The sequence below is a fragment of the Neofelis nebulosa genome, chromosome 14, assembly GCF_028018385.1.
Source record: "Neofelis nebulosa isolate mNeoNeb1 chromosome 14, mNeoNeb1.pri, whole genome shotgun sequence".
In the NCBI taxonomy this organism is placed as follows: Eukaryota; Metazoa; Chordata; class Mammalia; order Carnivora; family Felidae; genus Neofelis; species Neofelis nebulosa.
Genome location: NC_080795.1, coordinates 29,097,778 through 29,122,932, shown reverse-complemented (window position 1 = coordinate 29,122,932; position 25,155 = coordinate 29,097,778). Strand labels below are relative to the sequence as shown.

At 38.1% G+C, this 25,155-nt stretch overlaps 1 protein-coding gene and 1 long non-coding RNA gene across 9 annotated transcripts in view; one reads left to right on the top strand and one right to left on the bottom strand.

Moving 5' to 3' along the window:
- ZBTB10 (zinc finger and BTB domain containing 10) overlaps nt 1-15,476 on the bottom strand; it is a 37,967-nt gene extending 22,491 nt beyond the window's left edge. The window contains exons 1-2 of one of the 3 annotated variants that reach the window (XM_058699920.1): nt 15,381-15,476; nt 3,758-4,643 (exon numbers count right to left, since the gene is read on the bottom strand). In XM_058699920.1, coding sequence (XP_058555903.1) covers nt 3,758-4,643; nt 15,381-15,476 — 982 coding nt within the window. Of the gene's footprint in view, nt 1-3,757; nt 4,644-13,464; nt 15,059-15,380 lie in introns of those variants that run through there. The other 2 variants (XM_058699919.1, XM_058699918.1) reach the window with 2 other exon arrangements.
- A 166-nt stretch (nt 15,477-15,642) lies between these two features.
- The window catches only part of LOC131495122 (uncharacterized), a 238,828-nt gene continuing 229,315 nt past the window's right edge, over nt 15,643-25,155 (top strand). For all 6 annotated transcript variants that reach the window (XR_009253782.1, XR_009253780.1, XR_009253779.1 and 3 more), the window contains exons 1-3: nt 15,643-15,806; nt 17,739-17,849; nt 18,464-18,609. This is a non-coding gene — a long non-coding RNA (uncharacterized LOC131495122). The remainder of the gene's footprint in view (nt 15,807-17,738; nt 17,850-18,463; nt 18,610-25,155) is intronic.

Here is a 25,155-nt window from a genome sequence, read left to right as displayed (position 1 = left end):
GGAGCCTGTTTCTGATTCTGTGTCTCCCTCTCTCTCTGCCCCTCCCCCGTTCATGCTCTGTCTCTCTCTGTCCCAAAAATAAATAAAAAATGTTGAAAAAAAAAATTTAAAAATAAAAATAAAAAAAAAATAACAAACATGCTAGTTTAAGATAAAAAAAAAATAAACCCACCTAAATAAAATCCCTGATATTTGTGGGTACATCTTATCTCAATATCTTACAACCTTTCTGTATGAGGCATCTGAACACCAGCTTCAACATTATGTGGCAAGAAGATATTTAGAGCTGTGGTTTACAAACTGTAGACTTAAGAATCTGGGGGAAGTCATAGTTCTTATAAAGGATCCACAAATCCAAATATGTCAAGCATTGCTTGTAGACTATATAATTTACTAGGACTTTTCAATATTTATGTATAGAGCTTTAAATTCATTTAAAACTATTTCACTGAACATTTTCACCATTTCTAAATAAATGGAAGTCAAAGTATAACCAATGATGGTACAGTTCATAAAAATGTTTGAGATTTTAAAAGGGACCAATTTTTTAAAAGACTGAGTCTACTAGTTTATTAATTGCAAAGTTTTATTGTGAGATAGTCCTTAACATGAAACCTGCCTCTATTTTTACTAGCTGATTGACCTTGAGATGGGCCTTAACCTTGATAAAACACAGATGCACCGTGTTCTATATTGGTCAGAATTTGCCTGAAGAGTTGTAGTTAATTCTGTACACCACAATTTCTGGGTAAAAAAAAGGGGGGGGGTTAATTGTAAGAAAGATGGTAAAAAGGTTTGGAATTCAGAAGGTGGGTGGTATAGCACTTAGCCTAGAAGAAAAAGGGACTTCAGGGGAATACTTAAATTATTTATAATATCTCAAGAGTCATCAGGTAGATTTGGAGAGATTAGGTTAAGCTCAGATTATACTACTCAAAATGGAAGAATCAGGAAATTTATAAGAAGCAAATTGTGGCTCAATATAAAATGACTTCCTAATAACTACAGTCATCATACACTGGAATGGGCTGCTTAAAAGAGTATTCTTTCTAAATATTCAAACAAAAGGTCAAGCTGAGGCCAATAAGACCATCCTTCGTAGAATTTAGTAGAAAGTACACTGCACTGGAAAACTGACTTCAAATAATCTCAATAGTCTCAACTTTAAGGGGACCTAGGATGACTAGGATAGGTGTGCTTTGTCATTTAATTTTAATAATCCTAGAAATAAGTACCATAGTTTAAAGATAAAGAAACCGAAGGCAAGAGTTTAATTTGATCATGGTTACACTGTAGTTAAATGTTAAATACACAGCTCATTTTCAAATCATAACTCCATTTGGGCTCTTTCCTCTTTGTCAGTGGATTTCAACCTTTGCTCACTGTGTAATCACCTACAGAGCTTATAAAAATTCGAACAACCAGGACACATCACAGAACCAATTAACTCAATCCCTACTGTAAAGACCCAAGCATCATGGTCTGTAAAGTTCCCAAGTGATGTTAATATGCAGCCAAAATTAAGATCCACTACTCTATACCAAAGGTTGGCAATAAGGCTTTATAGTGAAGCATATCCATGTTCACTTGTGTTTATTGTCTATGGCTGCTTTCATGATGTAAATCAGACACTGACCTTATAACTGGCAAAACCAAAAATACTTACTCTTTGGTCCTTTACAGCAAAAATTTGCCAACCCCTGGCTCGTTTTATTATGTCCAAACCATAATAATCTCATAAGACCCTATTTCCTGCCATTCAGTGAGTTTGGATCTAGAGGCCTTGAAAAGTTGCAAAAAGTTTAACAACTGAAATATATAGCACATCACTGATTAAACCAATTTGTCAGTTAAACAAGGTCCAAAACCAAAGTGATACTCATAACGTAATAATCTTTTCTAAGATGTAAGAGATAAACTGAAAACATATTATTAGACTACTAAAAATTAATTTATGATACGCCTACTCCATTGATGCAAACTCAGCTGGGGGGGGGGGGCTTGCCAAGATAATAGCCAGTAATGTTATTTTTTAATGAATGCATTGTGGTTCAGTATGAGTGCTTTTCTTTGAATCATTCCAATTATATGTGGGACTATGAATGGGTTTGGCTCTGATTAGTTTTGCCAATTACTACCCCAAAAACCTGCTTATTCCTTAAATTGTGTATATATGTATTTTATTTAAAAAACACTACAGGGTTCCCAACATACTATTAAACAATTAATCCCTGCAGCGGAAAGACAATGTAGTTCTAATTTTTGAGAACTGCTTTCAAGGGCTTGTACATTAAAAATTAAGCCAAGGGGCACCTGGGTGGATCAGTTGATTAAATGCCCAATTTTGGCTCAGGTAATGATCTCACAGTTCATGAGTTTGAGCCCAGCATTGGATTTTGTGCTGAAAGCTCAGAGCCTGCAGCCTGCTTTGGATTCTGTTATCTCCCTTTCTCTCTGCCCCTCCTCCCCTCGAGCTCTGTCTCTCTCTCAAAAATAAATAAATATTGTAAAAAAAAAAAAATTTTAATTAAGCCAAAATAAAGTGATGCTAAGAAATTCTATCTTCCCTTAATACTTTAAAGAAACTGCCTCTGGGCTTTTCTTACTGAACAGTTGACAAGTAGGAGGGAAAAGATCAGTAAATCATTATTACACAGGCATGCTGATTTTTACAAAAGTAAATGTAAAAACCAATGAAAACTAAATCCAAACCTAAAAAGCCAGAGAAAACCATTTCATTTCATAAGATTACTATGGCATTTTGCCCTTTGAGACCTAAAAACAATGATTCTCTTTAACAGAAAGTACTCCATCCCCAGATAATCACCATGATGTAAATCAGACACTGAAAGAGCTTTGAAAGCAACAAAACAAATATCAAATCATATGTGACAGTGGTAGATATATACCTCAAGTCTAGGGTCTGCAAAGGAAAACCTCAAATCCACTGAACTCTTCTTCAAATATATTTAAGTTAGGCACAGGCAATTAAAGAAAATTTTCAAATCTTTCTATTTACACACACAGTAACAATGGTCTCCCACTCCACTAAAAAAAAAAAAATCCATAGTACAAATGTGATATGCTAAGATTGTGTTGTATGTGTATACATTTAGGTTAAATAATGAGGAGAAAGGTCTGAGTCCTTTTAGTAACAGGCAAATGAGAATGAAAATGAGGGGACAATGGGACAAATTTAAAACGTGTAGCTTCGGTAAGATTTATGGTGAGAACAGAACAGTAGCCCTAAACAAATTAGAATAATCCCACTGTCATTTGCAAAATCCTATAAAACAAATGTTTACTCCCCCCACAAACTGGGAATAAAAAATGTTAACTAGGTCTCAAAAATGTTCTGAAATGACAAACTGATTATATATTACAACTAAGATTTTAACTAAGATTACAAAGACTTTATCCTTTCCAGTACTGGATGCAAAAAAAGTGATCACAGCATAAAGATCAGAAACACCTAACAACTATAAATGAAGCTGAGTCCACATTACACATAATATAAACAAACACCTGATTAACACAAACTTTGAGAAACTCACACACACACATGTTCCGAGAAAAAAGACATAGAATTATATGCTTGAGTAATTTTCTCCCTTCTACTATAAACACTCAAATTTAGTATTACTTGTGGATTACTTCTATGATTTAAAAAAATACTTTAAAAATATACTTCAAGATTATATCCAATCAGAATTAATTAGAATGAAAACCCAGATACCTTTGTATATAAAATATTTACCTGGTTCTTCCTTGATGAATGATAAATCTTCCTCTGGATAGGCAACAGGTGGCTGCATCACTGAGCAATCTTCTAAATTTGTTTCATTAGGTGGTATATTATAAATAAATCTCTTTGTAGTTTGGTTTTTCCTCCTTGTTTTGCCAGTCTCTTGAATTCCCTGGGAGCCCATATTATTCCAAATAAACACTTTTGTTTGACCTTGAGATTCATTTTCAGCCAATTCAGGTGAACCATCCTGGACCCAACTACTGTCATTCATCTGGTAGTTTTCTATTTGGCCCTCGTCGACGTTACAACCATCATTTTCAATTTTTACGTTACTTGCCAAATTGGTAAGATTCCGTGTCGCCCAGAAACTGGCAATTTTTTGATCCCGTGATGAAGATAGACCATCTCTATTAACTGGTTTTCTATTATTATAGTCCACGACAACAGACTCTGGAGCTTCTGATTTAATGCTTATATTTAAGGCATCTTTAATGAAATTTCGGCAGGTTTGAACAACTTCACTCATTTGAAGATAGCTGGCCACTGTCATCACTTCAATGGCATTTTGGCTTGTGAGCACCAGGTTACCAGAATACAAGAAGTCCAAGATGACTGAAAAACCTTGAACTGCAGCAATATCTAAATGGGTAGTATTGTTTTGGTTAGGGCTTTCTTTGTTTGAAAAGCAATATAAAGTCTTAAAGAAACGGCTGCCTGCAACCAGGATGTTCTTATGGGCTTTAAAGATTTTTCCGCTCACCACGATGCTGACATCGCAAAGAATACCTTTCTTTCTTTGTTCATTTAGTTGTCGAAGAAGTTGATAGCAATAAGAGTTCTCATTTGGCCTACTATTAAAGTCACAGTACCCCTCCTCTGATGGTATTTCTGACTCCTGTAATTGGATGGAAAACATCAGTATTAAATTTTATCTACTTTCTAAAAACCCCAAAGGAAAACATGTATCATCAATGTAACTTTTTAAAGAGTGCTAACCAAACACATTAACATTAGTAATCCTGATGTATTTTGAGACCATAGTGTTCACAGGGATCCCAAATACTGAGAGTAAAGTTGTGAAGAGCTTGGTGCAAGCCACTGCTATTCTAAGTCAAACACATCTGAATGAGGATCAGCAGGAGTTCATTTGAGGAATAGCATGAATCATGTTACTTTTTTCATATATAAGCCAAGGCTATAAATTAAGAATTACTTAAAATCATAATAATACTTTCTTATGAAAAGAAACTTTCCTATATATGAATCAAATTAGTTTGTTTTATCTCTGATAGGAATGCAGCAGCCTTCCTAATTGAACTAACAATGTTCAAGTTACAGTATGTTGGGCATCTCATCCTATTTAACACTACTAAAAAGGTAAATTTTAAGTCTTGGCAAACATCCAAATAGTTTAGGTCAATGAAGTTAATTAAATCTAATTCAAGAAGATAAAGTTAAGACCCTAATAGGAAAATGGGTTTCAACTACAGGAATATCCAGCTATATAATTTCCCAATCAACTTTCAAAATACCTTATCAAAAATTCCTGAACTCAAAATTCTCAAAAGTTTATAATTTTCTTTCTTTCAATCTGACAAGTACTCATTAGAGTTCTGTTTAGCATCACTAAAGTTATGGTAATTTCCTCTAGAGCCACAGCACACTGTTTAATAACTTCTGCTAGATAACTGAAGTAATCACTTTTTCCAATCAAAAAAGTGCTTAGACATTTCTAGTAGAAAAGATAACTGAAAATTGTGACCTGAAGTGTTAGTCCACTTCTGTGAAATAATGACACACAGACAAATCTAAGATTATATGAGCATGGGAAAAACATGGAAAGATACATACTAGATTGTAAACATGCTGGGAGGACTGATATGCTTGGAGAGAAGAGAGGAAGGGGGAATTAGGGAAAAATATTGAAGGGTGTTGGAGACACAGTTAAGACTGCAAAATAATTCTCATGGAAATAATATTCTAACTGGTGGTAAGATTCCTAAACAATCCCACAACTTCCTTAATTAACCCCACCCCACATGGGTAAGGCTAAAGCACAAAAATACTAGCTTAAAGTTTGAGTACTGAACACAGCCATACATACAATTCCAATTCTCTTGAAACTAAACCAGGTCACATGGTCCATTTAAGAATCTGTGTGTTTTCAAGTATGAGAAGTCAACTGAAAAGAACCAAAATTAGAATTCCAGGTCCCTTCAATATTTGCAAGATAACCTTGCAAATCTGAGATACAGGATCACTATATATAGAAGGAAGAATGGCAAGTAGAGATTTTCCTCTATTTCCAACTGACCCTTGGCAGTCTATCACCGTCCCAGTGTCTCACATACAGAATGCCTTATACTGTATGCCAAGTCCCTCACATTCTCGATCTACCATACCAGAAAGTCTCATGCTCTAAATTAGCTATTTTTTCCTACCAAACACCCAATCTTCAGCAAAAACTGGTAATAGCCAAGGTTTGTGTGAGGTAATCAAAACAAATAATTCTCAAGTCCAAATTTTTTTTGCTTTTGAAGGTGTGCAGGGAAGGAGGTGAGATAAAAGACATTGTTTCAACCTTTAGAGCTTGTACATAAACCAGCATGTTTAGCATCACTAAAGTTATGGTAGAGGGGAATGAACACGTATAAATATATAAAGAACTAAACCAATACTAGAAACACCTACAGTCAATGCTATGGTATAATTTTCTATAAAAGCATCATACTGCTTACTTGATCTCCCTCTTATGAGACTATTTGAATAAGACTTTTTACTAATATCCTTACGCTTTCTACTCACTACAGAAATTTCCAAACTCGAAAAATCTTCCTTTGATGCAGGCCTGAAACTGAGCTTTGCTATGCATGCCATACCTGCCCAGCAAAGCTCATTTGGTTCAAAGTTCTGATGTTTGTAGTAACAGTATAAATACTTGGAAGAAGCAAAACTTTAAGCACTGATCAAAATTTGGCAGCACATCATGAAGTATTTGTGGAAGCAGTGAACTAGCATTTACAAATCAAGAACCCACCTAGAGTTTATACATCTGGCAGTTCAAACTCGCAGTTCAAACTCTTTAAGAAGGAGGTAGCTATATCTAACTGTGGCAGTCATTTTAGGCTATGGTCACTGTGTTCTGCATTTTCTGATTTTCTGGGCCAGTCCCAATTTCTGAAGTCCTCTGCCATTATCAGACCAAATGTCCTAACTTTTTAACAGTAACTCAGACAAAAGCCTATCCACCAAAATATTTACCCATACTATTTTAACACAAACTATACAAATCAAACACAACTGTTCACCTATTTTTTCTCTCATTACTGTTATACAAGAATAATAATGTTCTTTGATTTTATGAGCGACATCAGCAATTTCATTTCCGCTACTGAGTAGAGCACTAGGTCTTGTTTCTGTAGCACCTATTAAACATGCTCTTCACAATGAAGGCTTTGCAAGTCAAGAATATGTGTAGTTTCGGCAGTTGGGTAACACAGAGCTTCAATAAGCACATAGCATTAAAGTAAATTGCTGGTATTATATGCTGAACTAAATAAATTAAGAAAAATCTTAGTACTAAATATAAAAATCTTTAAAGTAGTTTCCTAAGAACTCTTGGCATCTGTCTCTGGTTCTTTAACATTCTAAATGTCCACTCCTAGTATATGGTAACATAAGTTCAGTGATATGTAAAAATACACTGATGAAAAGATTTAAGTATTTCCAGAAGTGGTCTTTTCAAATGTTGGGAACCTTTTCTGTTCCCTTTCCCAAAAATGGAAAGCACAACTTAGCCTAGACATCAGTCTAAACTGGCTGAACGATATTTTAAGGAAACGGACATTCAGACTTCAAAAGTTAGACAATTTGTTACACTGAAGATTCTGTAAATGTGAAAAGCTTTCAAGTTTTTTACTTGTGAAAATGCCCAAAGTAAAATTACAATTTTACATCTGTAAGAGACCTTAGAATTAACTCTTCTATAATCAAGAAAATATAAAAAGGTGTTGATTTAGTTAAAATCCTCATAACATGTATCTTCAAATCTACTTCCAAAGAAGCTTATATAAGTACTTTACTCACAGAGGAAAAAGCTGCTAAAGGCTTGAAAAATTCTGACTTCACTCAATTATTAAATAAGCATTAAACAAATGCCTACTTTACACAAGTTCTACACTGGGGACCAAAAATGAGGAAGTATAGTTCCCAATTTGAAGACTATCACTAGTGGGCAAGACTCTTAAGGTACTGAAGATTGTAACAAAGTTGTTATGAGGGCAGAGAGGAGGTGTATACCGTCCAGTGTTTTTTGTTTTGTTTTGTTTTGTTTTTTTTGGTGGTGGGGGGGGGATGCTTATGCTTTTTGGAAGAAAGATCTTGAGCAGAGCCTTACAGGACAAAAGAGTGGGATGGGAGGATGAACATTAAGCAAATAAAACATTAAAAGAAACAAGACAGTCTACAAGAATCTTCACAATACCAGATTTATGAAAGAACTTGAAGGTGATCCCAAAAAAGCTCAAGAAATACAAGTATACACTTATGAACATTTTTTGAGGCATATGTCAATAGCTTCCAGCAGTTACCAAGAGATAGGAATCTGTCCCCTGCCCACCCCCAGATTAAGAACCACTGTAACAGGTACCTACAAAGCCTTAGAAGCAGTGATCTGATTGGATTAGAAGATGTAAGAGATGGTTATGATAGCAAAGTAGGGGATTAATATCAGGGAACTAGAACTAGAGATACTGTGACCAGGGGAAGCTACTGTTTAATAGTGCAACATACTTGCAAGAAACCAGGACCCTAACTAACCTAAAATGGATAACATTAATGGGGGGAGGGGTGATGAGTCACAGCCTGGAAAAATACCTGGAAGATAAAAATCAGCAGAACCTGAATAATCAACTAGATTTGGTTGAGGGGGTAAGGATCATAGGGTTGGTCTTCAGCACTCTAACTTGGGGAGCTAGATAATGCCACCAACTTGCAAAGAATCCAAGACCACCACCCATCTCCACACCCTTATGAGAAGAGTTGGGGATACCTTCATTTACAGTGAGTTCATCTGTAGTTAATCCACCAATCATAAGAAAATATTAGTTAAAAATCAACAAGTAATTAGTATTTACTTTCCCTACCCAGAACTAGTCCTTTAAATAAATGGATTAGCAGAAAAAAGGCATTTCCAATGCAAAACAAAGTATAAAATTAAAGTATTAAAAACAAAAATCTTTACTGCTTTTGTCGCAGCAACCCACTACAATACTATACTGAAAGAATGAAAATGTCAATTTCACTTCCAAATCCAAATTTTAGAACAAAATGGAAATTCTAATTCTATAGGTTAGCAGTGGAAATCTTCAATTTTAGATACTAAAGATATGCTTTATTACCAGCTCTCTTCTAAAAACACAACTACCCAGGTGTCTCTGAACAGCAACAAATTTCTTCATGATCCTCCCCTCTTTAAAACTGCTAAATTTAACTGCTAAATGGTTGCCCATTTGTTAGAATAGAATACAATCATTTTAGCATGACAAAATACCCTCCATAGTCTATTACCTATTCAAACTTGATTTTTCATTCTGGTCAGCAACCAAATTATCCACTTCTTAGACACATCAATTTCATTTTGTTAATGCTGCTTCCAATTGCAGTGCCTGCAATGCCCTCCCCTCCCTGTTCAACAGCTATTCATTTAACTCAATGAAGTTCAAGAGCCAATTATACAAGCTTCTCCCAACCTTCACAAGTAGAATTTATGACTCCCTTCCTTTACTGTTTCCATTGTAATCTGAACATACTTCTAACATGGTATCTATCATTTTATTGTCGTGTCTGTCTCTTCTTACTAGACTACAAGTTCCTTGATGGCAGAGAAAATGATTTACAGGTTTACCTCCAGTGCCTTGGATGTACCTAATATAAGTAAATTTGAGAAGGAGAAAGAAGCCAATCCTAGATACACTATAAGGTAGTCAAAGACACTACTAAAAAGTCAAACCCAAGGCAAATGAACCAGCTCAATAAACCAAACACAATGAATGTTAGAACCTACATAATATTATACAAAATGCTTCTTTAATGGGCCATAAGTTCATCTTTAAGATTTCTTAGTGAAAACTTTCAGACTTTCTTCCTAAATTGTTAACAACAAACCTTTAAGCCTTATTTTTGCCAAATGCAAAGAAGGCTGGGTAGACTGTCACTTTGTCACTTTTGCTTTAGTTGCTAACCTCAACATATTCTTATTAGTAATTTCAATCAGATCACTGATCTATATTAAGTATTTACTTTCTAGAAAGGTTAACTAAATTTATAATATATTTAAGTGTATGTTTCAGACTTAGCAAACTTAGAGTTGACAGAATGTGTGATTTAGGCTATGAAAATTTCACAATTGGATAGAAAGTGATCTGAACCAAGATACAGTGGTAATCACTGTTATTAAAGCAATTTTAAAGTCCTCTGGGCCAAATGGTCAAATTCTGTATGAGCTAATCATTGAACTTGCCTCAAAAAAGATAATTACTACTCAAAAAAACTTGTATGCTGCCCCTTACACCCTTATAAATACAGGTATCTCTCTGAAATAGAAGGCTCAGAACAGATTCTGAGAGCATATTTTGACTCTCCCATGAGCAGTCTTAACAACCAACAGGCAATTAACGGTATAGCAAACTTTTTAGGAATGTACTGTAATTCTTTGGTCACTACAGAATTAATGAATCGTACTTTCAGAAAGCATAAGAAAAGTAACACTTAGTGATAGTCTAAAATTTGGCCAACCTCCTCTCAAAAAAAATCCCTCTTTAAAATAAAAAATTAAGAAATTTTAAAAAAAGGAGGGGTGGAGTTGAAAGGAATAAAGGGAGTGAACTACCCTTAGCCTCAAATTCAATTCTTGCCTGAAGAACTCCAGAACTCTCATTTCATTATTTTCAAGACAGGAGAAAGCCAAAGCAAAGTATTCTTATGAAGCTGTGAAAAAACCTGCCTATGTGAGAAAATCTCAGAATGTTCAAAGAACTGGATAACCAAGTCTCTGAAGGTATGAAATGGAGAAATGGTTTATTCTCTAGAATCAAGATTGATTCCACAAGATAAAGTGCTTTCCAAACTGTCAAAATTGGTAACACTGAAGACACATGAGGTACCAGGCCACACACACACACACACACACACACACACACACACACACCCTTACAATTATCTATGATAAATATACACAATGATAATAATGACTAGCATTTACTAAGTGATTATGTGCTGGCATATATACTTTTCATACACAAGGAAATTAGAAGTTAACTCCTTTGCCTGCCAAGAAAATAGAGGATTAGGATTCAGGTCCCCTTAACCTTAAGCCCAAGAATGCTCTCACAGATTGTGTTATACTGCCTCCTACAGGTAATCAAAGGCTACAGGATAAGAAAAAAAAAAAAAAAACCAAAACCCCCGAATTCTGTCCATAGGAATAACTCAATTCTTGAACAGGTCACTCATATTAACAAGACAGAGATATGTAGGTGGTATCTGGGGTAAACAGCAAGGTTAACACCCACAAACTAACATTAGAATGAAAACAAAAAAAATCAGGATCAATTCGGAGGGGAAACATCTGAAAATCAAGGGAACCAATATATATATATATATATATATATATATATATATATATATATATATATACACCCTTAGACACAGGACGTACTTACTAAACTGTATTATCCTCAGCCTAATGAAAGTATGTCCTAAGAGAAAAATGGTATCTTATATCTATAAAAATTTTTGAGGGGGCAAAGGAAAAAGGAAGGGTAAATCAGAGATCAAATTTAGAAAAGATTTTACCTAGGGAATGAATCCCCTGATCCAGATAATGCCTAGGGGAGAAGGTTACACCATACTAAGTCTATCATAAGGTTGTCCAACTAATTCTAATTCCCCTTCCTCTGATTTCAGGTTCACTAAGCAGCTAATTATATTTTGCATTCCCATTCAGATTTGCCTAGAGGGACAGACTATGCTGACAAGAAAAGTAACTGGGTCCACATGTATATTAAGAATATATATATTCCTTCTCATTGTCTTTTTGTAGTTTTCTGAATAACCAACCTATGATTATTTAGAAAAATATGCTTTCATTTTCACAAGTCCCCCTCCTCCATCATCTTACAAAATAACTTAATATATTACTTAACTCTTTAAAGCCTCTACTTCCACTTCTATAAAATAATATTACTTTGCAGAGTAAGGTGATGTGTGTTCGGCATACATTACAAAAGGAAATGCTAGTTATATTTCACTCCATTGCCCAAGCTCATAAAGCTAGTAATTGTAGAAAGCTGAGATCCGAACCCAGATTTACTCTAAAATCCATTCTTTTTCCATTACAACATTCTTTATAGGCCCTAGTCCCAGTTGTCATCGAGGACTCTTAAGACTTAGGACAATTTACTTAACCTTTTGGGGCCATATATCTTTAAGTGACCTTCCTTCTAGGGCTTAGGCAACTAAAATTTGTACGAAGACTATTGCCATTCTCCACTGGGCAAAATAACCCTACGCTTTAAAGTTAACTTCTGAGAAACTGCTGTGCTATAGGGGGTTATTGGATAGCGCCTAATTAACTCCAGTGTTGTGAACAGTAAGATCACTCCAATGCACACACAGAGACTAGTATCTAAAAGCTGATTTTCTAAAAATCAATGAATGGCTACCAATACAAAAAAATGAATTCCATCCACTACATTGGTTGTCCAAAAACTCTTAAACGAGAAGTGCTCAACATCTATTTGGCTTGAAAAGGGATTACCAAAATGTTAAGACTACTATCTTTAGACTGGAAATATTAAAACAAGAAATAACTAAGGTACAGCTTATGTTTTGTAACTAAGGACTTATGTTTTCAAGCAGTTTAGTAAATAAAGTCTCTACCAACCTACTACCTGATAGAAATAACCTCACGTGAAACATCTCTAACATGCTAAGTGTAAAATGAACTGCATTTACAAGAAGGTTTTTAAAAAGGAGGATTAGAGAAAATCTCAGCACAAAAATCTGGGTAGGAGGAAACAAGGAAAAACTACAGTAATTTACCAAAAGCATGCCTTTGGTAAGAAAGTTCAACAGAGATGAATTTAGTAAAATTATTCATGGGGAGTGTTACCCAAATAGCTTGCTCTACATTTACATACTGCTCTCATAATTCACATTATCCTGACCTGATATAAAGAACTTTCTCAGCTGAACGTTTTCCTGAAAGGGTTAGCATCAAAGGTTAAGGAAATTGTTTAATTCATTCTTCAAAGAGTTGCCAGATTTGACTTCCACCAGCATGCTGAAAGACTGAAACATAAGGCAGCTTTTCTAAAATCACAGCTAATAAAATTTTTGACCGCAAAACCAACTTTTTGGGGTTAAAACTTTCAAACTCACTTTATTAAACTTTTAAAAAATTCAATCCCATGGACAAAGAAAGGAGTCATCAAAAAAATTCAGCGCTACGATTAGAAAATTGTCATTCCTTCCCCCCAACCCCCAACACAGATAACTTTTGAAAACTTGTTCCCAGGCTTTCTAAACCCCCACGCACGAGCTCCCTTCAATGCCACAACTGGAATGACGCCTTCACCCAGGAAAGTGTTTTGTTTTGTTTTTAGCTGATAAATCTTTCCTTTAAAGACCTTAAAAAGTAGGAGGATATACTGTACCTGGGCGTTGGCTTCGTGGAGTTTGTGCTCGGTAGAGACGTGATGTCTCAGAAGAAGGGTTTTCTTGTAGTTTCGGGTCCCTCGCGAAAGCTCATCGTGCCCCACTTGAGGAAGGTCCCCGCTTCCCCCGTCCTCAGGGGTCTTTTGGCACCAGCCGCAAGACATAAGGCCAGTATCCTTGGAATACCGCAGCCAGGGAAAATCTTTGAGCCAAGAGGTCTGGAAGGAGCACTGTAGCTTCTGCATTAGAGACTTGGGCCGCGCGAGCGGGAAGTGCTGGACAGTCTCTCCTTCGCCAGCTCCCACACCGCTGCCCTCCACTTCGTCCCCGCCATCTCCGCCCGACCGCCTGCTGCTGCTGCAGCTGCCGCCTTCCGCCCCGCTGCCGTCGCCCAGGCTCGCCCCCTCCTCCTCGTCCTCGGTGCTGTCGCTCAGGGACGCGCCGTCCTGCATCAACTCCTTCCCCTCCAGCGCGTCCAGCTCCAGATCCACAGCCGCTGGCCCTCGCCCATTGAAATGCCTCAGGGGCCACGCCGAGGTCTCGGGGCGGCCGCGGCTACTGCCATTGTTGCCGAGACCCCCGCCGCCGCCTCCTCCTCGGAAGGCCAGAGTCCGACGGTTCCTTTCCGCTAGCAGGGGGCCCCCCGCGCCACCGCCGCCCAGCGAGGTGGGGCCGCCCGCGTCTTGGGGGAGCAGCAACTCCTTGGTTTCCTCGGCGGCGCCGGCCGCCCCAGCGGAGGCCTCCAGGTCTTGGGGCTCCAGGCCCTCCAATTCCACTTCCTCGTCGGCCCCCCGCCCATTGAGCTGCTGAGGCGCTAGCGGCTGGGGTTGTCTTGGCTGGGGCTGCTGAGGCCAAGCCGAGGCCTCCCCGCCAGCGTTATTGTTCGTGGAACTGCCGCCGCCGCCGCCGCCGCTGCCGCCGCTGGCGGTGACCAACCCGCCTCCTCGGAACGCCAGCGTCCTGCGGTTCATTTCACTGAACGACATGGCGCGCGCCGCCGCCGCCGCCCGGTGCCCCGGCTCGCGCCCGGCCTCGGGCCGCGTCCCGCGCGTTCCCCGCCGCTCCCCCTCGGCTTCGCCCCCGCCCCCACCCCCGGCGTTCCGGTCTCGCGGGGCTCGGCCTCGCCCTCCCGCCCGGCCGCCCGGCTCGCGCTCGCTCCCGGGGCTGCCTCACGCGTCCACCACCGCCCGCCGGGCCGCCGCCTCCGGCCGCCTCCTCGTCCTCCACCCCCGCCCCGCTGTGCTCCGGGCAGCGTCCCGCGCGGAGAAGGGGGCGGGCGGCGGAGAGGTGAGCAGCGAGCCGGGGGCGCGTAGGGCCTTCGAAGTTGAGAGGCGGAGTGCGGGGAGACCCTCCGCTGCCCCCTCTTTAAAGCCGCGCGCACACACCGACCCTCCAAACAGATATCCTTCCTCCGGTGCGCCGAGGAGTCCCGACGCCGCCGCCGGCTTTCCAGGCGCTGAGGGCGAGAGGCACGTTAAACTGCTAGGCTCCGCCACATAACGAACCGACAATAAAGCCGGCGGAGCGTTTCCGTCCGACCAGGCCCTGGCGGAGGTCGAATGGCAAATGAACAACGGACCGTGCGCCCACAATGCACCGGGGTAGCAGTAACCGCTGGAGGGGGAAAGGGTGGGGGCCGGGCTGGGGGAGGGGGGCTGGGCTTGGGGCTGGGCTGGGGTGGGGTGGGGGCGCCAGGGGACCGGGAAAGGGGCTGGGCCGCGCCTCCGGCCTGGGGGCGGGGGTGCGGCCGGGGGGGAAGGAAGTCGGCCGAGGGGCGGGGGACAAAAGGCCGAGCGGCTGGCTGGGGGTCTCGGGGAGGGGGCGGGCGTGTGCGGCCGGGGCCGGGCTACGCGGAGGACAAACAGCTGGCGAGTGTCAGGGTCTGGCCGCCTCCCCGCTGCCCACACGCACCTACCCGCGGCCGGGACGCACATTTTCCTTCTCTCGCCACGAGTTCACCTGGGACTTTAGAAATAACTGTGCGGTGGGAGCTGCGCTCCAGCCTTGTCATTTGCCTAGGGTGGGTGGCGGTACCCAAGGAAGTGAACTTATTTTGTTCCTTCACAAAGACTGGACCAGGCGGTGCCTTTCACGCGAGGAGGTTACAACCACCGACACCACCTCGTCTGCAGCATTGTGTGTGCGAGGCACCACCTCAGGCCCAAGGCAATAATCATTTCACAGAAAATGCACCGCCCCGAGTGTCTTATTGCTGTGATGAAATGGAAATTTAAATAAAAGGTCGAACACGTGCGTTCACTGGGAAGTATTGACATGGGTGTTACATCACCACCAGCCAATCAGATAACTCCAGTCGTGTTTATACTTCTACAACCACCTTGTGAGTATTACAGTATGTCATAACGTTATAAATATTAGGCAGGGTTTTCCCCAGGAGCGGGGAGGAGTCTGCTTCTACGGACGTTGTGTGCGACTCCAAGGACTGTGTGTCTTAAGACAAGAATTAATTTTTCAGACTTATTTTTTAATTGTTTACATTGCGTATGGAATTTAGAATGATTAAAAGAACAGATTGGGCTAGAAACGAAACTCATAATCTTGGTCGAGTTTTTCAGAAGAAGGTTTTCCAATTTAGAGCCCTTCTCCTTTTTTTGAAATTTTAGTATGCAAAATTTAGCTAATACTAAAGTGTTTAGACTCGTTTTATTGTTTTAAAATGTGAAATTTTAAATTATTTTTTTTTCAAACCTATTTCAGGTAAAAAAAAAAGATGTTCTCAAGCTATGGCGAGGCTTTTTAACTTTTTTAAGAAATATATTGAAAGTTTAATCACAAACTAATATGAAATATGTTCAAGATAATTACTCTTGAAAAAGGGAAAAAGGACATTTATATGACAGGGTACACTTTTTACATTAATATATGTTAGAATGTGCATAGAAAAAAAATTGGAAATACAAACTCTACAGTTACAAATTATGGTTAGAGGCCTTAATAATCTGCATTAAATATTAATGGGAAATTTTATGTTTAATAAAGAGCATGTGTTACAATTTTTAGGTCCTCAAGTTTGATGATTCTGTTCTTTTGAAATTTCTATTTTTCAAATAAGAAAATTATTTAAAAATTTGAATATATATGTGGAGTAAGGAATATGGTATGTTTCTCCAGATTAGCTTTAAAAAGCAGTTTCCCAGACATATTATAAAATACCATTAATATTAATATTTTTCAATGGCTATACCTATGCATGCACATCCAGACTCATATATGCTATTGATTGTATAGATTTATTCAAAGCAACTTCCACTTAAATTCTCTATAATTTTAGTACCAGTATAAATGAACGGTGTTGTATATGAAACAAAAAAATATTAGTTCTATCTTTTAGATGAAATGTAATTTTAATGTAAAGAATGATACATTAACCTGCCACAAAAAGATTTTGGCTTTGAATTATTTTTCCAGTAATGATCATATTATCACCTATCCATATGGTCACCTGCCCACCAGTGATCAACAGCTTCAAATTCTGATACAAATCCTCAGATTGGCATTGTTGGTGTTTTTTTTTTTTTTTTCTTCATTTTGTCCTGCTTTGTTTTAGTTATTGGAAAGTCTGAGACAGTAGACTCATGACATTGACCTAATCTGTACCTTGGAGAAGATAGGATTCTGCCTGTTGGGGTACATATAATATGTGCTTCCATGTAATATATGGAAGAATGCTATAACAATACAGTACTTTGTCCTTAATGCATTTTTTCAATTCCAGGCACTTTGCAAATAAATACATTATTTACTGTATTTTAACCACCAGTGCCTCTCCCATAAAAAGAGTTACTAAAGTTAATTGCTCATTAGGATTAAGGTAATGGTAAGTGAAAGTGGGTTTAAGAATTTTTATTTCAACTTTACAAATTATTTTCATTCCAAACTGCTAAATGAACATCTTTGCTTCTTTTCATCTTATATGTTTAGTACATAATAGGAATTTTGCTAGTATTATTTTTGCTTTTTGGTAGCACTAGAACCACCAAAAATGTTTGAATCCCTACTGGTATGAATTGTGTCAGGACTGTATTTTTCTCAGACATATCTTACCTTATATTTTGTAAAATCCACTTTGTCTTCTGTCTGGAATTATATTTAAACATGGATTAATTGGGAATGAACTTTAGATTCAAATGGTACAAGTAAATGACTTAAATTACAGGACTCTTGAACTCCTAACAGCCAAATAGTGTGAGTGTGTGGTGTATGTATGTGTATGTATTTATATTTTTAATGTTTTTTCTATATAAATATACAGGTCTTCCTGATATATATAAAGAAATATTAAGGTCTTCCTCTAAACCTTAAGGGAGATGGAATCAAAATCAAAGTTCAAGAGGATAGTAATCACAAACGTCTCAAAACAGCTGTATGTATGAGGGAACTTTGAGTAACATAAGGGGATCTCCTGTTCTGTAAATGGAGTTTTTAAGAATTCCCCCACCCCTTCCAGTCTCCTGCTAGCAAGTAGGGATCTGTTCTCCCCTTAGCCCCTACATTTACTGTTGGGGGTTCTACCATATTTAAGGGGATTCCCCCTTATGCTTACCAGGGGAACCCCTCAAGAATGGGGCATTCCCCAACCAATTTATCCCCTAATTTCACTTTAGGCTATGTAAAATTCTGTAGGTTACCTTGATACTGTCTCACTATAACTGCTGTGAGGCTGACATCCTATACCTGGTTCATCTGATCTTTGATAGTCAAACTTGACAGTTACTGCTTTGGTGGGGGCACTTTGCCTCTTTAGTTCTAGGGACAATAGCCTATGATTCTGTCTGTGGGATTGACATGTGTCATCTACCAGATTGAAGTACCTGAGAATGGAGACTATGTGTTACTCACTTTTATAATTCCCTATCCCAATCCATGCTTGGCACATAGTAGGGGATTAGTATATGTTTGTTGAATAATTTATTTTCCCTTGCAGCTTAATTTGGTAGACAACTTTTTCTTCTGTTTCTTCTTTTTTTCTTTCCTTAGCTGAGTAAAGATATTGAACTAATGTTTCCATCGAATTTACATTAAAAACAATAATCATATACATACAATGGAATATTATTCTGTCCTAAAAAAGGAGGGAAATCTTGCCATTTGTAACAATATGGTTGAAACTGGAGGACATTATGGTAAGTGAAATAAGCTAGACACAGAAGGAAAAATATTGCATGATACCATCTCTATGAGGTATTTAGTTAAACTCATAGAAGCAGAAAGTAGAGTAATTGTTGCCAGAGATTGGGGAGAGAGGGAAATGAGAGGTATTAGTCAAAGGGTGCAACATTTCAGTTATATAAGGTGAATAGTCTTAAAGATCTCCTGTATAGCATAGTGCCTGTATTTAACAATACTGTGCTGTATACCTAAAATTTTGCTAAGAAGGTGGGTCTTAAATGTCTGTATCACAAAAAAAGTAATAATAAAGTGGGCAGTAGAAAACTTTGGAAGGTGATGGATATGTTTATGGAATAGATTGTGGTGATGGTTTCACAGGTGTGTATTTATCTCCAATTTGTATACATTCAGTAGTACTGTGGGTGGCCTGGCTGGCTCAGTCAAAAAAGCATAGGACTCCTGATCTCAGGGTCATGAGTTCGAGCCCCATGTTGGGTGTAGAGATTACTAAAAAAAAAAAAAAAAAGTAAACTTAAAAAAGAAATAAAAGCTTTAAGAAATATATGTACAGCTTTTTGTATGTCAGTCACACCTCAAGAAAGGGGTTTAAGCCAAAAAAGCAATGATGTTTATGTAGTTGAATGTAAATCATATTTTCTATATAGCTTACAGTGAATTATGAACAGTTTACACACCTTCCTTTTGTTTTTTTTTGTTTTTGTTTTTTTAATTTATTTTTGAGACAGAGAGACAGAGCATGAACAGGGGGAGGGTCAGAGAGAGAGAGGGAGACACAGAATCTGAAACAGGCTCCAGGCTCTGAGCTGTCAGCACACAGCCTGACCCGGGGGGGGGGGGGGGCCTCAAACTCACAGACTGCCCCTACACACCTTCCTTTTGAATGAAATCAAGATAGGTATTATTATCCTTATTTAAAAGATGAGGAAACCCAAGTACAAAAGGGTTAACCAACTTGCTCAAGGTTATTGGATGATGCAAAAGTTATATTTGTAAGGTTGAAGACAATCTCTAGTCTAAGGCACCCGTAGCTACTAAAACACCACTATACACTGTGTAATCATAGGGTACACTAAATTTTAAACTTTTTTCATACTTTATACATGCTCATGGCAGAAAAAAATAAGAGAAAAGATCACTCATTATTTCCGGTACCAAAACTAACCACTGTCGTGTAAATACAATCTTACTCTTCTGTGCCTAGCTAAAATTGTTTTTTGGTGTTTATGTATTACATCTTAGCATATTTGAGCTTATGTTTATTAATATGTTTTAATATGATTAAATATTTTTAGTGTCATTTTAATGGCTATGGATATACCATAATTGATGTAATCAGTCTTCTGGTGTTGAACTTATCATTGCTTACAGTTTTTTGGTCATTATAAATAATTCTTTAGTGAATATCCTTGAAACTAAAACTTTGTGTCTATTATTTCTTTAAGATAAATCCTAAAAGAGGAATTTCTCATAAAAGGAAAAATTTTAATAAAGTCAGTATCATTCGTCCTCCAGAAATGCTCATGAAAATGTAAAAAGTACCAAAAGAAAATACAATTAGGGATGTATTTTTATAATATTGGACAGTGAAAGACCTAGTTCTAAGTAGAACACAAAAGCAAGAGCCTTAAAGAAAAAGGCTGACTGGGCACCTGGGTGGCTCAGCCCGTTAAGCATCAGACTTTGGCTCAGGTCATGATCTTGGGTGCAAGCCCCATGTTGGGTGTTGTGCTGACAGCTCAGAGCCTGGAGCCTGCTTCAGATTCTGGGTCCTGCCTCTCTCTCAATGCCCCTCCCCTGTTCATGCTCTGTCTCACTCTGTCTCTCAAAAATAAATAAATGTTAAAAAAAAAAATTTTTAAAGAAAAAGGCTGACAGAACTAACTATATAAATTTTAAAACTTTTTTTTTAATAATAAAGATTTTTTTTTAAGTGAACTAGGAAAAAGAAATCTGGGGTATATATGGCAGACAAAGGCTTAATACCACTAATAAGCAAAGGTTTCTTATAAATCAATAAAATAAACACATATCTAGTAAAAGAAAAAAATGTGCAAAGGACATAGAAATCTATATAAGAAGAAGGGTGCCTGTGTGGCTCAGTTGGTTAAGTGTCTGACTTTGGCTCAGGTCATGATCTTGGTTCATGGCTTTGAGCCCTATGTCAGGATCTGGGGAGCCTGGAGCCTGCTTCCGATTCTTCGTGTCTCTCTCTGTCTCTTTCTCTCGCTCTCTACCCTTCCCCCACTCACACTCTGCTTGTCTCTCTCAAAAAATAAACATTAAAAAAATTTTTTTAAAACTATGTAAGAAATACAAGTAAGTAATAAATGTATGGGAAGATGTGCAGACTTGGCCAGTAATCAGAGGAGTGTGCATAAAAAACACCAATGAATAAGTAATTTTTTAATCCATTAGAAGTATAGCAAATTACTATAATTAGAAATGTAAATAGGAATAGCTTAACATTAGGCTGGCTATATGTATCAAAACAAAAAAATATATGTATCTTTTTACCCAGCAATTTCCTTTCTAGAAATTTATCCTAGACAGGTTTATTAAGATGTCTGTGCAAGGATATTCACTGTAGCCCTGTTTATAAGCCTAAAAAACTTGAGCTTCCATCCTGTGGGGTTGTTTACATACATTATGGCACACACTTATCATGAATTATTCACTAGCCATTAAAAAGGTTCATATGGCATTTTATAAGTCCAAGGCTTGTTGTTGAGTGAAGAAAGCAATATATTAACACATATAATGGGAATAATTAATTCCTCCTATTAATATTTATTGATAGCCATGGTCCCTAGAATGTATACATATAAGTTCATATGTGAATACTAGCATGGAGAGTAGTTTTAAAAGATTCACCAGAATGGGGACAATACTTATCTCAGTCAGTAGTTGAACTTCAGTTTCTAAAAAACTTTCTTAACACATTTTCTTTTTTTTTTTTTTTTTTTTTTGGGACAGAGAGAGACAGAGCATGAACAGGGGAGGGACAGAGAGAGAGGGAGACACAGAATCGGAAACAGGCTCCAGGCTCTGAGCCATCAGCCCAGAGCCTGACGCGGGGCTCGAACTCACAGACCGTGAGATCGTGACCTGGCTGAAGTCGGACGCTTAACCGACTGCGCCACCCAGGCGCCCCTCTTAACACATTTTCTGTACTGCTTTATAGTGAAAATATAATTTATATTGGGTGTATAATCAAAAAAATCAATGAAGCTATTTTCATTTGGGGAGAAAAAGTTAACATCAATAATCAATGACAAACTTTTTCCCAGGACTTCTGGGAAGGTGTACTGTTCATTTTTCTTTTTCTATACTCACTGTGAACCCATTTTGCTTTGCTCCTAAAAAATAAACACAAAATATTTAAAAGCTAAAAAAACAGTGTTTCTTTTCTTAGAAAATCCCAATCCCTTTAAAACCTGATTTTTCAAAGTCTGAAGTTTATATGCAAATGTTCAGAGAAGAGTCTATCTCAGTAAACCATACATTCTTGCCCTGCCCTCTAATCCATTTCAACTGTGAAGCCAGTAATCTTTTCAGAATGCAAATCTTATCCTATCACCCCACCCACAATCACGCTTAAAACCCTACAAAGGTTTCAATTATTTTCTGTTTGTCTACATGTAAAAACACTTTCTAAATGCCTGTAGAGTCCAGCAAGATCTGGCTGCCTTTCATACTCTAGCCTCATCTCATGCCTGGCTCCCTCTGCCTCTAACACTCTCCTCTAGAAGGTAGCCTTTTTCTGTTCTTCATGTTTGCTTTGATACCTGTCTGGCCTTTGTAGAAGCTGTTGTTCTAGGTCAGTAATGCTTTTCCCTCCTTTCTCCTAATTAACCCACATTCATCCTTATATCACTTCCTCAGGGCAACTTTCCCTAACCAGCCCCCCCCCCCCCACACCCAACATTCATATATGCTATTGAAGATTCTTCTAGTATTTTTTTTTAACTCTCCTTCACAGCAATTGTCATAATTGTAGTTTTTAAACATGTGTAATTATTTGATTCTTGCATGTTCCCCCAATAAACCGAAAACTCCATGAGGTCAAGGACTCTTTCTGGCTTGACTCAACAGTGTGTAGAAACAGTGACTATGACATCGCAGATAATTAGTAAGGATTTGTTGAATGAATCGTATATGAATGTGCAAATTTTCAAATACTAAGTATGCACAACCTTGAACTTTCAACAAAAGACTAAAACATAGATCAAAATGAACTACTAGAACAGAAATACAATAGGTGTTAAGTGTTGATAATACGTACATGCTATACAATGTAAGACATTTTTATAAAGTGTACAGTTGTAGGAAGATTGTTTTGAAGTTTTTAAGAACTAAACTACTAGGTCTTTAAAAATATAAATAAATGAAATGTTTTATCTGTGAAGTTTTGCTTTTAATTAAAAATATTTGAAAATTCAGGGGTGCCTGGCTGGCTCAGTCGGTAGAACAGATGACTCTTGATCTCAGGGTTGTGAGTTCAAGCCCCATGTTGGGCATGGAGTGTACTTAAAAACTCACTATTTATTTATTTATTTATTTATTTAAAAAATTAGGTAGTATCATTTATTTTTTTAAATTTTTAAAAAATATTTATTTTGAGAGAGAGGGTGAGCAGGGAAGGGACAGAGAGAGAGAGAGAGAGAGAGAGAGAATTCCAAGCAGGCTTTGTGCTGCCAGCACAGAGCCTGACACAGGGCTTGAACCCATGAACCATGAGATCATGACCCAAGCTGAACCAAGGCTCAGCTGACTGAGTCACCCAGGTGCCCCTAGGTGAGTACTATGTAAAAAAATATTTGAAATTCAGAATTTAATGATAGCTAACCATTTTGTCATTGCAGTTTATTTGTCTTTTAATTGATCACAAATAAGAGTTCACTGTACTCAGATGAAGTAAAAAGTAAAAGGCCTTCTTTGTATGTATGACTTGTACAAAAATAGATCATGTTTACAATATGAATTTTTATATCGACTGTAAAGAATGAGAACAATAAAGTAGGAGCAGAGGCTTAATATTTATTTTTATTGAACCCTGAATTATTAAAACCACATAAACATTATCAATTTTTGTAGGAGGTCTATCTCAAATATTTAGTGTACAGATAACTGGTTCACAAATTCATTTCCCTGATAGGTTGATTAATTAGGCTCTGATCAGTAGCCACAGATTTCACACTAATCCACCTCTTTCATAAGTTTACAAATACAAACCGGTTCCCTTCAGAAGGACCAGGTGAGAAAACATGGAAGAGAGAAAGATGCCAAGGTCCTAAAAGTACAGTGCTGGGGCTCCTGGGTGGCTCAGTTGGTTGTGTCCAACTCTTGATTTCAGCTCAGGTCAGGATCTCATGGTTCATGAAATTGAGAGCCATGTCAGGCTCTGTGCTGACAGCTCAGAGCCTGCTTGGGGTTCTCTCTCTCCCTCTCCCCTGCCCCTGCTCTGGTGAGCTCTCTCTCTTTCTCTCAAAATAAATAAATAAACATTTAAAAAAAAAAAAAGGTACAGAATCCGAAGAAGGCTGCAGGCCCTGAGCTGTCAGTACAGAGCCTGACTTCAGGACTCGAACTCCCCAACCGTGAGATCACAACCTGAGCAAAAGTCAGACACTTAACTGACTGAGCCACCCAGGCGCCCCTAAAGCAGGACTGTCTACACAACTTCACATAATGATTTCACAGAGGGCTTAAAAATTGCAAATAAGTTCCTTCCCCCAGAATTTGGAGGTAGTGTCAAGGTCAGAAAATACCACACTTTGAAACTAAAGCTAATAGAATTAATATACTTTCAGGTATATTCCTGTGCTCTTCAAACTGGAGTATGCTCAGCTCTGGAGGTTTCCAAGGAATTTCTAAGAACTATGTAACCAGCATGTAGTTTTGTTTTGTTTTTTTTAAGAGAATTAGTTGTCAGCCTTTAAATTTCCATATGCACTATTTTTCTAAAACTGAGCCGCTAGAGAGCCCGCCCCCCATTGGTTTTCTGGTCCTACCTCCACCTTGCACAAACCTTTCTCCCCCTTCACCAAACAAAACAAAACAAAACAAAACAAAAACAAACCCCCCAAAAACAGAAAACAAAAAAAAAAGCAAACACATTTTACCCATCCCTAATATTAACTGTGTTATATTGCCCCAGGATGGAAAAGGGACACCAGACACAGAAAGTAAAATGTCCCTAATTACTTGGTAGCTATCCTTGTACAAATGTTTTTCAGCTTTTCCTTTAAACAAAAATGAAGACGGACCTAACTAAAGTGTCAGCTAATCATTAAAAATAGTTTTCAACAATAGATCACTAAGGGTTTTTTGCAAGTAACTTCAAGGAGTTTAAAGAATTTGTGATGTAGTTAAAACCCCTTCTATTTCCCTCATCTATAATTTTTTGTGAACAAATACTCTCAGCACGTCTTAAAAAGAAGAAAAAAGGGAATAAAATGTATGACAAACTATTTCTCATCCTAGCAAACAAATTCTTACCACATTAATTAGTTGAAGAAACTCAGCTAATTAAGAAATGT